The sequence below is a fragment of the Nelumbo nucifera genome, chromosome 3 (assembly GCF_055504915.1).
Source record: "Nelumbo nucifera cultivar China Antique chromosome 3, China Antique-T2T, whole genome shotgun sequence".
In the NCBI taxonomy this organism is placed as follows: domain Eukaryota; kingdom Viridiplantae; phylum Streptophyta; class Magnoliopsida; order Proteales; family Nelumbonaceae; genus Nelumbo; species Nelumbo nucifera.
In genome coordinates this window covers 96770511-96788707 of record NC_142651.1, presented here as the reverse complement: position 1 = coordinate 96788707, position 18197 = coordinate 96770511, and the positions used below count along the sequence as shown (strand labels likewise).

Genomic DNA, 18197 nt, shown 5'->3' with positions numbered 1-18197 from the left:
TGTTAACCAACCGTTTAGTGGCATTTGAAAAAGACACAAATGCCCTGTGTCATCTAATTTTCTTTATCAACCATCCAAACATTGACAAAAAATTTAATAATCTCAAATCCGTGCCTCTTCTATTCAAGAAAGTTGGGGTCACCAAAATGCCCACTCAAATGTGACCCCAACTTTCTTTAATGGAAGAGGCAAGGATTTGGGATTGTTAATTTTTTGTCATGTTTAGATGGTTGACAAACAAAATTAAATGACACTTGAAGGGCATTTGTGTCTTTTTCAAATGCCACTTAACAGCTACTTAACAGTACGTACTGGGTTGCCACGTTTTGAAAGTTCGGGTACTGAATTATCACATTTTAAAGTTCAGGGACCAAAATGGCACTTGGCCCAAAGTATAGGGTAATAATTGGAAATTTTCCCTTTTTTTTGCCATTCTCTCTTAAAACCTAACTGACCGAAAAATATCTTCTTCGGCAATTTGTTTCTCCCCTTTCTCTCATACAATATTCAAACAGTTCATTTTCCCCTTTTTTCTGTCAACAATCGATAGAAATTCCCCAAGTCATTACAATCTCAAGAACAAGCGCATGCAATTATTCCCCAACGCCAGGTCCCACTGTATATCCGACTGATCTCATGTCGTTCATTGTGAACCTTTGCAAGAGAGTTGCCGTAAGGCCATTTATTCTACTAGAACACATCAAGTTATAGCAACTCCAATAACACAATTCAGACAAATATTCTGTTACTGTCTTCGACCAAACCACCTTCTCATCGTTGATCAACTTTCATCGTTGATCAACTCCGATAACTCAATCTCAACCCAGAACGTTGTCAGATTTCTCGTTATGGCCTTGGCTACAGCTACAACTACCATCTGAATATCCCTGGCCATGCATGTGGACGAGCATGGGAGCATTTCGGCTTGCTCTAGGAAATTGAGGAGAGCCTTGCATTACCTTCTTGGTGTCACTAGTATAGAAATGGAGACATTACCTGCTTGGTGTGAAGTTTAGAATCTTAACTGATCATAGGAGTTTGGGCTTCCTTTTGAAGCAAAGGATCCATACCCCAGTTCAATAGAGGCTTATCACCAAACTATTGGCCTTTGATTATGAGATAGTGACCCGGAAGGGAAGGGACAACATTGTGGCTGATGCCCTCTCTCGAAGAACTAAAGAAAAGCTATTGGCTATATCTCACCCCATTCCCAATTGGGTGGAAACAGTGAAGGTTGAAATGAGTAATGACCCTTATCTACAGCAACTCATCTCAGAATTACAGAAAGGAAAGTCCAGTCCAAAGAAGTTTGAATACCGAAATGGGCTTTTGTGGAGAAAGGGAAGAATAGTGATAAGCCCATATTCAACTATTAGAAGAACTGTATTTGAGGAAGCCCATGATTCCCCTTCCGGAGGATTTTCTGGGTACATCAACACACGATTCTGCTACTAGAAGGGATACAAAGCTGAAGTTAAAAAATGGGTCCAACAATGTAAGGTGTGTCAAAGAAATAAAACCGAAAATATGCACACTCCAGGGCTATTGCAACCACTTCCCTTGCCTGAACGGATTTGGATAGACATCAACATGGACTTCATAGGCGGGCTACCCCCCTCACAAAAGAAATCCTCCATACTTGTAGTGGTCGATAGACTGTTCAAATATGGACATTTCATAGCCATACAACACCCATACTCATCCCAAGACATTGTTAAGATATTCATCGAGGAGGTGTTCAGGATACACGGAATGCCAACATACATTGTTAGTGACCGAGATCCCATCTTCACCAGCACTTTTTAGGGAGTTATTTAAACTACAAAGTACAAAGTTGTGTTTAAGTTCGGCCTATCACCCCCAATCGGATGGACAAAATGAGGTATTAAACCAAACACTAGAGAGCTATCTGAGATGTTTTGCTGGCACTCACCCTCATTAGTGAGCCAAATGGTTAGCTCTAGTGGAATGGTGGTATAACACCACCTACCACTCAGCTACCAAGCTGACCCCATTCCAGGTTGTTTATGGCATACCACTTCCGAACCCCCTGACATATGTTCCTGGAATAGCTAAGGCTCAGTCAGTAGAAGAAGAATTGCTAGAAAGAGATAAAGTCTTCTCTCTGCTCAAGGAGAATCTCAATCATGCAAGAAACAAAATGAAAGTAATGGCGGATAAACACAGGAGTGAGAGGGAATTTGAAGTAGGAGACTACTGCTACCTTCGTCTCCAACCTTACAAGCAAAGTAGTTTGGCCCTAAGAAAGTCACAAAAGTTGGCAGCTTGTTTTTTTTGGGCCCTTCAAGGTGTTAGAAAGAGTCGGCCCAGTAGCCTATCGACTGGAATTGCCGCATGATTGCAAATTGCACCCCGCCTTTCTTTCTCATGTCTTAAGAAAAAATTGGGAGCCCATTGCCAATCCATGACCTCATTACCCCCTCTTGATGGTGCCAGAATGTTACTACCTTACCCTATCGCCATATTGGACAGAAGAGTTATCAAGAAAGGGAATCGAGTAGGAGTTGAGATACTGATCCGATGGAAGGGATCCCTTGCTTTTGATGCAACTTGGGAAGATTGGGATGAACTAAAGAACAAATACCCAGGTGCCCGCCTTGAGGACAAGGCTTGGAACAAGGGGGAGGGAGTGTTGGAGTGATATATATCCCAAAATATGCTACAACCCAGCCCACATTCTTGGGGTCCACTAAGCAGTATGAGCTTGTTAGCGGCAAGCCCAACTGATTCATGTAGAAGCACACGTCAAGCCTATGCCACCACCAGCCAACAACTCAAGAGGAATTAGTTCATTTTACAATTTTCTTTAAATAATATCAATTGTAATCATGTGGGATGTCAGGAGGACAAAAGAGTATTCAGACACCTGGCAGGTTGTTGAAACAACCTGGTATATTTGTATCCTCTCCTCCTTCGACGTGAATGAATTTGTTGAGTCCTTGTTTCCTTTGTTATCCTCTGGAGCGGTGAAAGCTCTCACTATAGCTCGAGGCAAACCACGAGCCTCTTCTCATTGACGAGAAGAGGTCGATAACATCTGATCCTCCCCACCTGAGTTTTCAACAAATGGTGTGACCTACTTTGTAACGTGACAATCCTCAAGTTTGACTGCGTCTATTGTTTGTACTTACCTAGACTGCTCAGAGCCAAGAACAGAGATCCCACGGTGATCAAGAAACAGTCACAAAGGAATTAAGACGAGAAAGATTTGTGCGTCACAGTAAGGAGGAATTAAAACACGACAATCTAATATTCGAACTTTCAATTTGTGACAATCTAATACCTGGCGTTAACTCATTATCACGTGACATCAGGTGCGATTTAAATATTTTTATAATGCGAACCTTTATAATAATATTCGGACCATTTTCTCCTTTATGATAATAATATCCCACTTTAACTATGCTTATACGTCCAACATGTCAACCGAATTTCTCCTTTAGGAGAGTACTAACTATTACGCATCCAAACCCAAAGAGAGTATCCATGTCACGTGCTTTTGATTTGGTAGCTTGTGAGATATGATTTTAATATTGTGCATGAGCAATGCTCTACTGTTTGATCATATTTTTAGACGATATTCAACTTATGATGTAAGGTTTTGACTAATTTGATCACAGAGGGTATGAATTACATGCATTGAAAGCTAGTGCTGAATCCGAATGCACCAAAACATGAATCTCACGAGATATGAAAGAATCAAAGAAGAGCAATACAAGATTGGAGAAATAATTTCTTGCCACTCCACTCCACACTGAATTGATGATTTTAATTTGGGTTAGGTATAGATATAGTCAATTCAAATCATTAGACTAAGGCCCCGTTCGCTTTTCGGTAAGTTACTTACCCAGGTAAATGTACTTACACGGGTAAGTGTTTCCCATGAAAGACTTACCTGGGTAAGTGCATTTACCCATGCTCTTTTATTTCCCATGTAAATAAGGCAATGACCATTTTAGCCATAAAAACCCATTATTAAAAAGGGCATTTTTGTCCCATTCAAAAATAGCGTAGGGTGATGAATATGGATCAATGTCAAAGATAGTCTAGGGTGATGAATTTCCTCTTGTCAAAGATAGCGTAGGGTGATGAATATGGATCAATGTCAACCCACCCAAGATTGTTGCACATAGCCCCACTACTAATACCACTACCACCAATATATATCGAACATTACCTTTCAATATGAAAATGCAAAATATTAACGGTTGCTTTTAGTACACTAGAGAGAGATCTGATCAGTTCTCCTCTCTCTCTCTCTCCCTCCCCCACTCTCTCTATCCCCCTCACTTTCCCAACTGTTTCTGATCATTTTATTTGAAAACTGATAAAAAAATATGATTAGAGCACCTCTCTCTCTCTCTCTCAAAATCAACCAGAAGTCAATGTAATATAATGGTAGTAAAAAAGCATAGAAAATGATAGGGAAAATAGCAAAAAAGCATACCTTGGTTGCTTCTTCCGGTGCTGACAACAAGAGGCCATCTTCTCCGGCAACAGTTGAGTTAAAAACAAGGGGTACCAACAACAGTTGTGATTTATTCTAACGATTTCTTCCAAAATACACGAAGAAGATCTTCATACGACGTTGTCTAGTGTGTGACTTGTCGACAAGGATTAAAATATTGATATGGGGTGCATCATATCAGTATAGTGGTAGCGGATACGGGATACGCTGCAACTAGCATTGTATCGTGCCAATCGTGTGTACTGCTACGTACCGTATTGGTGTGTATCGCACTGTATTGACCAATACATATCGATACATGCAATACACAAATATGCACGCAACTTCTATCCTAAAAAATGTTTCGTCTGACGCGATAAAAAATTATTTGTTAATTGATATTTTGATTTACACTAAATAATAAATATTTATTATTTATAAAAATAAAAATTTTGTTTACAAAATATTCAAGCATATAATATTATATTGAATCTATTAAATATACTACTTTAAATTTATATAAAAATGATTTATAATTTCAAAAAAATTATTGAAATAAAAGTGTTAATAATGGAATAATCATTTTAGTAATTAAAAATTATGTATTTACAATATTATATGCTTTTAAAAATTTTCATATATAGATATGAAATATTTTAATTTAACATTATATATTTTATAAATTATCAATTGATATTTTGATTTATATTTTATAATAACATATTTATTATTTACAAAAAATATATTGTTTATTAAATATTTCAAAATTTAATATTTGGTTGACTTTTTTCTATTAATGTTGAAAAGTAAATATATTAAAATAGAAAATAATTGATATAGTAATTAAAATATAATAGCATTTGTTTGTGTCTTAGAATTAAATAGAATATAACATAATAATTGTTTTATGCATGCATTAATTTATAAAGATCTATATAATATGAGCCTTAGACTCCTATTGATGTATTATTAATAAAGTTGTATGATATTTATGCATCCCATAATATTAATTGTAATATATTCCTTTATATATACTATTAAAATATATATTTTATGTATTTATATCTTATTTATGATTATTTTGACTTTAAAATTAGTGCAATTGATGTATTTACAAAATTTGTATATATTTTTATAACGTATTCATATATTTTTGTATCTTTCGCGTTTGTATACATGCATTTTCAAAACGTATCTATATCTAAATTGCCGGATACAATACTCAATGTGGATACTTTAATCATTGCTCGTCGATTTAAATTTTTATGACGTTGTATTCCGCTTCACCTCACTGGTGGGAGATCTTCGGAACTTCAGGACACGAGTGGGTGAACAGTGTAGTTCCCACTTGCAGAGAAAGGATGTTATAATGGGGGGCTTTTTCGTCATTTCGAAATACATTGATCGAAAATAGAGTAGTTATGTCTTTTTACATTCTAACTGACGGTAAATAATACTAGATTATTGCGTTTTAAAATTCGGATACCATGATAAAGTACAGATATTCCCAATATACGGCTGCATGGAGCTGTGAGGATGATATTGTACCAAAATTCGACTTCGCTGGCTAATCATACACCTTATATTTCTCATCTCTGGCCTTCTCCGCTCTTCGAATGAGCAACGCTTCGAAATAAAGAGAGTAACGGCAAAAGAGAAATACAGGAAAATGCAGGCGTTAATCTCAAATGTCTCCTGTTACTCCCACGTTTCGAGATTCCCTACGACTTTTCCCATTCTCAGAAACGATTCCTACGACACGAGGTTCCGCAGAACGACGATAAAAATCAGGGCCAGTTCAGATGGTGCTGATACACCGACGGCCGAGGAACGCGAAGGAGAGCTAGAAAGTCCAGACTCTAAAGAAGAAAGCAGGAATTCTAATCCATCATCTACAGCTCCTGCAATCGACAAAGACATCAAAAAGGTCAGTTTATTTCTAGAATTTGGTCATGCATTAGAATACCCTGTTCATATGATCATTTACTCTAGTATATTTATCGTTTTCTTTATTTTGGGTGAATCTTCAAAGCATTGAAATCGATCTGCCTTCTCCTAACTGAAAAGAATAAAATGTTACGGCAGTGCCATACCCATGCATGGAATGGTGGAAATAACAAGTGGTTTCTTTTACTGATATTTCTTTGCTAGAATCCTTGTTAATGTTTTACTTGTTTCACTAATTGAACAATTTATTTGGGCTTGCCAATTCTCCTTAATTGTCCTAGTTGAAAAAAGAATGAGATGCTTTAATTCTAAATTTGTCAAGCCATTTCAAATTAAATTGTTTCAGTGTTTCTTTTTCTAAAGAAGTTTCCCAAATGATGGTCCGGGCACCGGGCTAGTATGTTCATGTTTCTGCAAGGATCAAGTATACGCTGATTTAGTGTTTATGAATATCAAGAAAAGATAGAAGGAAGCTTTTAGACTAATTCGACACTTGAGCTTAGCATCCTTGACATAGGAACCAGCCTGCCTGTATCACCAAGTGCTACTCCTAACTCCTGTTAACACTCTGTGCTTAGGACATTCTGCAGACTACTCGACTGTATGGGTGTCAACTGGACTGGATTTGGTCCAACCCGATGAATATTTTGGACCGGTCCAATCCAATGTCTGGACCGTCCAATCTGTTCAAATTTGTTTTAACTTAGGTTGGTTCTAATCCAAACCCGATCCATTGACACCTATATTCTTATCTTCTATTAATGGACCAGATATTGGCTCAATCCAACCCAATCCATTATAAATTCATTATGGATGGACCAGGTCCAATCCAATCCAATAAATATTTTGGACCATTAAGTCTGGACTGGTCCAATTCTGTCTTGTTGGTCCATCCAATCCATCCAAATTGATTTTGGTTTGGATGGGGTCCAATCCAAAACTGGTCCATTGACACTCCTACTTGACTGATAAACCATGTTCAGTGTTCATAGCTACTTAGTGTAGAAAAATGAGAAAAAAAAGGAAAAATTACACTTCAAATCGAATTCTACTAATGCTAACCTACGCACTTTCCAAATGAATGGTCTGTTCACATCACATGGACATCCTAGTATACGATGATTGGCTATGAATTACCCAAATGTAATCAATCTAATTTGTGAGAACATTCTGGTCAGACCTTTCTATACAATACAGTGCTCCAGTTAACTTCAATAGATAGCCTTATTATGCAATACTACATAATGCACCTCATAGCCATCTATGATCTTTCAAGTTCTATGATGACAAAAACAAAGATCTAAAAACAGTTAACAAATAGAGAATCAGAAAACATAGCAACTCAAGAGCACACAGAAGATTTAATGTGGTTTGGCATTTGGCCTGTGTCCACAGGTGAAAGAGGAGCAGAAATCCACTATATCAGAAACAATGGAGTACAAGGTTGTTCAGCCTCATGCAAACCCTAGTGCCCAATACACCCCCAAAACTTTCTCTCTGTTTTATATGAAAAAACCTAGAAACATGATATATATACTGGACCTAAATACATAGTGGTTTGGGTCTGTACTCTGGGGGGGCAGAGCCCCTGAACAACCCAAGTAATCCATCCACACAGACCTCAATGAAATTTCCCCTTTCAGTTCTTCTCCACAAAGGTTGGGGTGGGTCATGGAGTGGACCGCATATAGAAATTCAAGGCGCAACTGAACAAGTTCTTTATATATAGTACACAAATGTGTGCCAAAGGTCTTCTATGCAACTAGGAACCCAATGGCAACATGCATATTTGTATTCCTGTAATAATGTTGATGTCTATTAAGGTTGTGATTGGTACCATTGCTGTTTCTACCTGAAATGTTTTGGGTTGATCAATATAAATTGGCATACAATTATTATTTGAGGCTATTTATGGTTTAAATAGGCATACCTTAAAAATGCTTGTGAGAGAGGCTGTTTCTAGAAACATCAAATTGGTGTTTCTTGCTCAGGGAGTTGAAGTCTAACCATTCTAGTTGAAATAACTCACATATGATGTGACAACACCTCTCTCACCATTTTGTATTGATCACCCAAAACGTTTTAGGTGGAAACAGCAATGGTACCAAACACAACCTAAAGCATACCAGCAAGCTCTAAGTAAGGATCACATATCAATATATTTATCCATTTTGAAAATGTCGATAACTTTATGCATTTCAACTCTCTTCATTCTTAATTCCCTTATAGGTTAAGTTTCAATATGTAAATGTTGAAAAACTCTTTTACCTTTTTAGTTAATCAATTTATTTATTGGAAATTAAATATTTCTTTACATTGGATGGAAAATCTGCCAACAAAATTTTAATTTTCAATTTGATTCTATGTACAAGAAACATGAGGAGCTTTGAACCAAATTTCAAGCATTTCAGGATTTCTTTTGAGCAAATTTGAAAGATTCAACGTTTTAATGTTTTAAATATCCACTTTCCAAGCTGTCTAAAATTTATATTATTGTGACAGAACTTTAAGAAGAATTTAATGTTTCATGATTTCTTTTGATTTTAAACTCAATCAAAATTTATGTTAACTGTTGAAGCTCAAGACCCTGAGTAAAAGGTCTTGTTTTCCCCTTCATTAATATTTTTTCCTGGCTCTTACATGATGCTCATAATCAGCATAATGGAGTGCCCATTCCTGCCTGAATAGCAGAAGTGGAATCATGTATAAACTGTGCTCCCAAGAATTAGGAGTGCAGTTAATAATTTTGTGTTTGCAATTCCATGTTCAGCAATTTAAAAATAGGCCCTTTGCATTCTCAAAACATTTGGTAAAATTAATGCTTCAGTACACATGTCTCTCTCTTAAGTGAGACTCATTGAGGCATTCCGAACACAAAGATATTTAAATTTGATATTCCAACTTTACACACTTTCCCTTAATTTCTGAAATTTGCTTTTGGTGGAAGTATTTGTGTAATTGACTTTTCTGTTTCCAACTTCTTGGTATGTGTATACATATAAACCGTTTCATCCAACAGGTTGTTCAAAAGACTGCTGCCACCTTTGCACCAAGGGCTTCCACTGCCACCAAGAACCCTGCAGTACCTGGAACGACTTTATACACAGTTTTTGAACTTCAAGGTTATGCATCAATGCTGTTCGGTGGGGTCCTTTCCTTCAATCTCATATTCCCATCCAATGAACCTGACATATGGAGATTAATGGGCATGTGGTCTATCTGGATGTTCAGTAAGTTAAGCTCCAGCTTGGTTCAATTTTATATCACTTACAAATCAAATAAATATATTATATATGCTTACCTGGTTGGCTCTTTCTAGTGCTCCAAGACATTGCTTTCTGCAGGAGGACCATTTAATTATTAGAAAAATTTTATTTATTTCTTTTTCACTTTTTAAATCTGTCCTGATTGGGCATTACCCAAATTGTTCATATAGGTCGAAGCATTTTATTGGTACATCAAGTTATATTGTTGTTGTAGTTTCTATTGACCTCCTTGTCAAACCTATTTTTCATTGCTACCTTGAGATCCTATCAAGTCCCAGCAAAAACTTTTTATAAGAATACCAGTTGGGTTTATTCTTTGCTGATCATTCTTCGTAAATGATGAACCGTAACTTAAAGAGTAGTTTATTCTACAGTATTGACTAGTCACTTTCTCGATGGTTGGTAGAGGTACTAGGTTTCCATTTTTCAATGAGAAGGTAGGTAATTAGACATAGAACCTGATTTCTGTACTTCAATCTGATGAAGCATTAAAAGCATTTCATTTTCCTGTTCTGGCAATCTTTTGGTGTTTCTAACCAGCTACAGTTTCCATGAATGAATGGCATATCTCTTGATATGCGTGGGGACATGTACACATTCACCCTCTCTTTTGGTGGTCCATTTTCAAGGAATAGTAGAAAACTAGTGGGACATGTATAGAACTATATGGCATGTAAAGATGCATATGCACGGTCACCCCCTCTTGGTGGTCAGTTCTTAATGGAATGGCAGTCAGCCCTCTTTTCCCTTAAGTGGTATGCCCTTTTAAGCTTCATGAGGTGACCATCAACATCAAACGTGGATCAAAATAAATAGAGATATTTAGCTGCTCTTGACTGGTAAGTTTCTTTTGTGCTCATTTCTGATTTATTCTTTGTGATTTTGCAGCAATCCCTTCCCTTCGGGCCCGAGACTGCTCAAAGAATGAGAAAGAAGCTCTCAATTATCTCTTTCTTCTCATCCCCTTACTCAATGTTCTAATCCCATTCTTCTGGAAATCCTTTTCAGTTGTCTGGTCTGCAGATACTATAGCATTTTTTGGAATGTATGCATGGAAGGTAAACTCCATTCTTTAGTTTGTGTTTGGTCTGGAAATCCTTTGCTTAGTTATTCCTGTTCTTAGTTTGTGTTTGGAAACGTTTCATTACAGCTCGGGTGGCTACAAAAAACAAAATAGGAGCTCGTTGCATCCTTTTGTGCTCATCTCAGGAGTTAAATGAATTTCTCCTGTTTGTTAATTGAAACCGACTTCCAAATCCATGATGCATCTCCAGTTGGATATAAATCACAATACAAGGCATGGAAATTCGCCTTCGCCCATGTAACCATCAAACCAGATGACCTGATCAGCTGCAAGAACATGGTTTTGGAGTCATGACAAGAGAAACAAACACTGTTCAGAGAGTGGTGGATATCTATTATCTTGTATCATATCTTATTCTGAGGGGGTTTGGCCAGAACGCCGGAGCTATATATATTATTACTTTTTGGATAACATGTACTGGGGTGCCAAATTCTGAGGAGTCATAATTTAATAGAGGATATGGCTCTTGATCAAGTGAATGACAAAACAGGATTCATATGGCCGATGCCAAATTGTTGGTATAAGATTTTGTTGAGTTGAATTGGTTGTAGACTTGTAGTAAGGCACCAATAACAAGTTACTTTTAAGTTTTAACCATAATTACCAAAACACATCTCATCAACTAGCTGCCCTTCAACCAAGTTAGAGAACCTCATGTCTGACAATCACATTGAGCAGAATCTCAGTTCTGTGCTTTGAAATCTCACTATTCTCTTCTAACTTCTCAACAGTAATAGTAGCAGTAAGGGGTATCTCGGGTCTGGGACAAGGTTAAAAGTATTGATACACCCCTAAACGGCACAAGGGATATCTTTAGTAGGGGTGCAAACGGATCGAATTCAAATCGAATCAGGTAATATCTAAATTTGAATTTGATTAGAAAATCCGATATCTGAATTAAATTGATATCTGATGGATATTGATAAATAATATTTGAATTTGATTAAATATTTAAATATTCGATTTGAGTTTGACCAATTAATTGTTTTAGTTAATAATAAATATATAAAATAAATATTTTATTTATTTAAAGTGTATTAATATATAAATTATTTATATAATTTAATTATTATTATATATAAATTATATAAAACATTTAAATATTTTATATATTATATATAAAAATTAAATAATCGGTCGAATTCAGATATTTATCCAATCGAATAAGGTCATATGCGAATTCAAATCCGGTTAGTTATTTGATATGAATAGGATATCCGAATTCGATAAATTAGACACTCAAATTATCCAAATTCGATTCGATTATATTGAATTTTGAATTCGAAATAGAATTTTTGAATACCGTTTGACACCCTAATTTTTAGCTTTTGGTTAAATCGGTTTAATATTTTTCATTAATCGACTCTTAACCCATTTTGGTTTATATTTCATGCACGGAGAATTCGCCTGAGTTCCTGTTTCTTTTCAAGCATCTTCCTCCCTTTTTCTTGGTTTATGATGGTGGCTTAGATCAGTCTCTCTCTGCCCCTTTCTCCATCAATTCTTGAAACCTACAGTGTAATGAAGCCAGTCCCAGGCCCTCTCCCAAAGCCCCCTCACCAAAAACAGGGTACAATCACAACTGACCAAGCCCGCTGCCGAATCAATCCACAATTACCCATCTTTCCCAGTCGCCCACTGTAATGGTATTGTTCTTCACCGTTGTCTTTAACCATTCTTCAAAATTTCAAAATATTACTCTGACAGTTGAATTTAAACCACATATTTTTTTGGTAAAGAAAATGGCATGAGAAGGAGAAAAAGAAGAAGAGGAAAGAACAGGGAAAATTAGAAAGAAAATGTCAAAAATAAACTGATCATAGAAATCTCCTTGATGGTCACCATATAAAACAGATGGTGAAGAGGAGAAGGCAAAATTGGGTTTTAAAATATAAAACAGTCGCATGCTATCACATGTCAAGGGAATGTAATGGCGTGCTGACGGAAGACTGTATGTTTTATTGTTAAAAAAACTTGTGGGTCCCGAATAGATTATTGAAACTAGAGGGTATCAGTATTACTTAGTCCATCTCACAAAACCTATGGCTATGGGTACTTTTAAGTATTTTACCAAACAATTGTCTATAGGGTAAAATATTTAAATTATATTAAGTTTTAGTCCCTACTATTTGAAAAATCCCTTGAAATACCTCAAGTTATGGCCATTAGACATTGTTGGAAATGACAAAATGTTGATTTTGTCCTTCATTATTCTTTAAAATGAAGTACCTATATTGAGCATCTCTGTACAAGGTTCGAAATTTCGATATGTATCAATTGATATGGGCCTTCCCAATATGCCCCTGTAGGGGGTGTTTCGGGTCGGTGAATGGTTCAGGAGGTAAACCGGCCTTAAATTGGCCCCTATGAATCATTCAAAAAATAAAAAAAATAAATAAAAATAATACCAATACAAGCCGATATGCCCTACCAACGTATCACCCTGTATCAATATTTTGAAAATTGTCTCTGTATACGCCCACCATCGCCATTCACCACCACTTCCTTCTCTGCTTCTAGGAATCCAGTTGATAGAACAACTCCCCCCCCCCCCTTTTGGAAAATAGGTGCACCGTGAACGGTGTAATAAGCCAATGATGATCTCAGTTGGTATAGAACTAAATTGGTTTAGGCAGGTGGTGAGCTGAATTTCACTGCAATTCCTTCGGGCTTCGCAAATTCAAGCAGCAGGTAAGGATTACACTCACCTTGTGGTGTAGGTTGCATTCAAGAGTGGAAACTACTAGTGGCACTTCAATAGGATTTGTATTAGGTTGGGTGGGGTCTCGATGAAAGATTAGGGGTGTAAACAGATCGAATTTGAATGGGATCAGGCAATATCCGAATTCGAATGTGATTAAAAAATTTGATATCCGAATTTGATTTGATATTCAATGGATATTGAAAATTAATATTCGAAATTGAATCTGATTAAATATTCAAATATTCAATTCAATTCGAATTCGACTAATTAATTATTTTAGGTAATTAATAAATATTTTATTTATATAAAATATATAAACTATTTATATAATTTAATTATTATATATATAAATTATATAAAACATTTAAAAATTTATATATTATATATAAGAATTAAATAATCGGTTGAATTCTGATATTTATCGAATCGAATTAGGTCATATCTGAATTCAAATCCGATTAACTATTTGGTAAGAATAGGATATCCGAATTGACCAATTAGATATTCGAATTATCTGAATTCGACTCAATTATGTCAAATCTCGAATTCGAAATTGAATTTTCAAATACCGTTGGCACCCCTGTGAAAGATTCCATGGGTGTAGGAAGATCAATAAAGCTAGCTTGACTAAAATATTTTCAACTATATCTTCTTTCTTTATCATTTGAATATGATAATAAATGCATAGAAGGAGATTTAGAAAACTTACACAAGGAAGAAACTTTGTAGTTTAGACAACATCAAGGACTTTCATGAACCCAACTCAATTTCTCCATTGATAAGAAAACAAACCTTTTTGGGTAAATTACAAAGGTCCCCGTTACTATGGGGTCAGTGACAAAGGCCCTCTAAACTTTAGCCGTTAGACAAAGATCTCCCTTCATTAGATTTCTATCAATTAACTTAAAAAAGATTCTTATCGGACTGTTTAAAGTTTTATAAATACCCAAACTATCCTCTCTTCTCGTTCAATGTTGTAGTGGCCCTATTACATCTCATCTTTCACGATAAAAACCCCGTAGTCAAGCTGGTTGTCGGTGCCATGATAGAATTCATAGTCAGGCCTAACTCCGGTGCTAGTGCAACAAGACCAGAGCTTCGGATCTTTGTGATCATTTCTTTTGTTCTTCTCATTTTACGTTTTCTTCTCCGGTGACCTTACCAGTTTCTTTTGGACAAACTGAAACCAGTCCGATAACCAGTAGTGCCCCCAACTAGAGAGCAGCTATTTACATTGGTCTGAGCACTTCAGTTGGTATCTGAGTGTTAAATGGTGCTCAGTTGCAGGCCACGTTGTCATGTCCTACCAGCAAGCTTGTATTCCTTGGCTCCAAGAGATCAAATTCGTTTCAAGACAAACTTTGTTGCCTAGGGAACTCATCTCAATTTCAACTTCAAGAGTTAGGGGCAAGGTCCAGTGGACTTCATGGGAGTTTGATTGTTCATTAAAGGGGAAATCTTTCTCAATCTGACGAGCCATTCAAGCGGTTTTATTCAATAAAAAAGAAACTAATCTTTCTACATCTCCAAAGGGTGGATTGTGCCTAAAATTGAATAAGGGATTCTAACTGATCAGGACAACTTTTGGGCCCTAATATCAATAAAAATAAACTTTTTTACATAATTTTTACAATAGTCTAACTTTTATTTCAAATATCAAATAGGGGCAGAAATACTGTTCATCTCCTTCTTCCTCCGGACCATCAAATAAATCTTCCCACCTCTGTTCTCTCTCTCTCTCCCTTCTCTACATCTGAATTTTTCCAAACTCAGAGCAGGACACTCCCATTTCTTATTAATTTCTTCCCCTGAGAAAAATGATCAGAGAGACAGAGAAGAAAAATGATCAGAGAGACATAGGGAAACTGCATGTTTCAATTCGTGGCATCGGAGGTGTACATGAGATGATCAAAGTGGTAACATCTAACAGCGGCATCATGGAGCTATACGCACCCATCACCGTAGAGTGCATCACCAACGAATTTTCAGGCTATGGCATATTCCGGAGCCGCAATCTCTTCTCTCAACCACTCATCCACAATGAAGAGCTCCTCTCCAAAGACTTATACTATCTACTAGCTCTGCATGCCGGGAGAGGAGCCCGAATCACCAGACACGGTGACCTCAGACCAAATGGATCTCTCTCCCTTCTTATTCTTTTCCATTTTTGTTTTGCATCAAACTAGTAACTATAAGGGTGAACAAAAAAGTAAAGATCTGTGATCAATATTTATTAATATTTGGGGAGATTTGTTTGATGATTTGGAGGAGGAAGGAGATGAATAGTATTTCTGTCCCTACTTGATATTTTTCAAAAAAAAGTGAGCCTATTTCAATAATTATATTAAAAAATTATTTTTACTGATATAGGGCCCAAAATTGCCCTTATCAGCTATAATCCCAATGAATAAAGTGGTTTTGGTCCATAGTGGTGGTTCGGATACCTCAGTTATTGTCCCATGGCTAAGGGAGAATTATGGCCATGAAGTTGTTAATTTGTTTCACTGCAGATGTTGGTGAAGGCATCAAGGAACTAGAGGGTTTAGAAGCAAAGGCTAAAGCTAGTGGAGCATATCAATTAGTTGTTAAGGATTTGAAAGAAAAATTTATGAGAGATTACATATTTCCTTGTTTGCGAGATAGAGCAATTTATGAAAGAAAATACTTGCCTGGAACTTCCCAACCTGTTATTGCTAAGAACATGCATGGTTAATGTTGCAAAAGAGGTTGGAGCAGATGCTGTTTCACATGGATGCACAGGGAAGGGAAATGATTAGTCCTGTTTAAACTAACTTTTTTGCTTCAAATCCTAAACTCAATGTTGTGGCTCCATGGAAAGAATGAAATATTACAGCAAGAGAAGATGTAGTTGAGTATGCAAAGAAACATAATGTGCCCGTCCCAGTTGCAAAGAAATCTATTTACAGCAGAGACCGAAATCTGTGGCACCTCAGCTATGAGGTAGACATTTCGGAATACCCTTCAAATGACCCAAAAAAGGATATGCACGTATGTGTTTGGTTTTATTGGAGTTTATTGAAAAAACGCCATCACACCAGTATCACATAGGCATTGACGTTTATTGCAAATGAAGCAAGATGAAACAATTGTTTGGTTTTACCGTTTGTCAAATAAACGATAAAAAACTGAAACACTTTGATTTTTGTACATGGGGAATCTAGGGAAATGTCAAATTCTTGTTTCCCCCAACGCCCCAGCGTTTCTTGAAACCAAATTGGAGAATAAAAAACATTTAAAATGAAGCCCAACCAAACAACAAAAGCAATAAACATTAAAAGTAAAGAAAGTTTAAAGTAAAACAGTATAAATAAACGTTTAAAGTGAAAAAACACAAATAAACGGTCACCCGTAAATGTAAAAGGAACCAAACACGCTCTAAATTATGACTGTTGATCCGGAAGATGCACCCGATCAACCTGAATACGTAGATTCAGGACTCCCTGTTTGGAGCTTTCTCCTGCTGCGCTTCTTTGAGAGCTCAATGACTTTGGTGGGAGGCATGGCATTGGTCGTATAGATATGTAGACTAAAGATTCACTTGCATTGAGCTATATGAAACTCCTAGTGGGACCATCCTTTTCACAACAGTCCGTGAGCTATGCAAGTAGATGGTTTGGTCCACTCCGGCAGGTAATGGACGCATTCATGGAGAGTATTACAAGGACCACCACTGGGTCTGTGACTCTGAAAACTCTTAAAGGGTCAGTTATAGTGACTGGATGGAAAAGCCTGTATAACTTGTATAGGGAGGATATATGTTTTAAGAGAGAATGGCAGAAAAAGAAAATAGAGAAAGGTTAGTGAGATATTTTGATAATTTAACGCTTTCAGTTATCTCTTGAGGGGGTTTTGTCTAACAGCTAAAGTTTAGGGGTCTTTATCACAAATAAAGTTTAGGGGGTTTTGTCACTGAGACCATAATAAGAGGGGTCATTGTAATTTACCCAACTTTTTTTTTAAAGCCTAGGAAAACAAATTTCAAGTCATCAATAGCTCCTAGTTTCCAATTTGCACAGGCTTCGCTGTGTCAATCATACGATATCCAAAGTTAATTTTTTTATTAGCAGTTGGTAGATAGTAGAGATAGTTCTTTGTTTTCCAAACATGTTATGGAGGAACGAGTTGTTCATAGGTTTCCTTTAACGTGGGCATCCAAACAATGTTCTTGAGCTTCCCTTGTTGCAGAAGCTTGCCTATTAGGTTCATAGCAAACCAAGCAAATGAATTGGTTCCCAATCCCATAATCATTTCAAATTAGGCATACTCCATAGCTTTATATGCAACTATCATATTTCTATTCATTTTAAATCAAAATGACCATAGAGATGAAGGTGACACTATGGCGACTTTCTCTATAGTTGATTTCTTTGAGCGTTATGCATTATATGGCAGGAGGAAGCTTTGAAGTTTAGATAACAAGAAAGAATTTCGTGCATTTCTTATTGTTGATGTCAAAGTTTGCAACAAGGGTGAAATTGAAAAGTTGCTAAAGACATTGTCTTGTATAGCTATATTGTCACCTCATCCTTGGAACGCCACCTTAGATGAGAGGGTGTCACCTCGTCTAGGGAGATCTCGACTTTTGGAGGGTGACCTATAATCATAGAGGAACGTCATGGCCCTAGGATGATATCCCAGAGGCATGGACTCTGATGGTTAAGTTAGTAATGTCGAAACGAAGAAAGCTCAGTTAGATGAGGTGAGATG

At 36.5% G+C, this 18197-nt stretch overlaps 1 protein-coding gene and 1 pseudogene across 1 annotated transcript; both read left to right on the top strand.

Annotated features, from left to right (window-relative positions):
• The first annotated feature begins 6064 nt into the window (after positions 1–6064).
• RPH1 (resistance to phytophthora 1) lies at positions 6065–11387 on the top strand. Its single transcript, XM_010244240.2, has 4 exons — positions 6065–6395; positions 9435–9645; positions 10570–10739; positions 10832–11387. The coding sequence occupies exons 1-4, from the start codon at positions 6138–6140 to the stop codon at positions 10856–10858; spliced, it is 666 nt and encodes a 221-aa protein (XP_010242542.1). The 5' UTR covers positions 6065–6137; the 3' UTR covers positions 10859–11387.
• A 3049-nt stretch (positions 11388–14436) lies between these two features.
• LOC104586901 (argininosuccinate synthase, chloroplastic-like) lies at positions 14437–17519 on the top strand (annotated as a pseudogene).
• Positions 17520–18197: the final 678 nt, after the last annotated feature.

What these genes read in the sequence shown, in the direction of transcription:
- RPH1 (XM_010244240.2), top strand. Translation starts at nt 6,138, where the DNA reads ATGCAGGCGTTAATCTCAAATGTCTCCTGTTACTCCCACGTTTCGAGA. An exon ending in TCGACAAAGACATCAAAAAG is followed by an intron (nt 6,396 to 9,434) that starts GTCAGTTTATTT and finishes TTCATCCAACAG; the next exon opens with GTTGTTCAAAAGACTGCTGC. An exon ending in GTGGTCTATCTGGATGTTCA is followed by an intron (nt 9,646 to 10,569) that starts GTAAGTTAAGCT and finishes GTGATTTTGCAG; the next exon opens with CAATCCCTTCCCTTCGGGCC.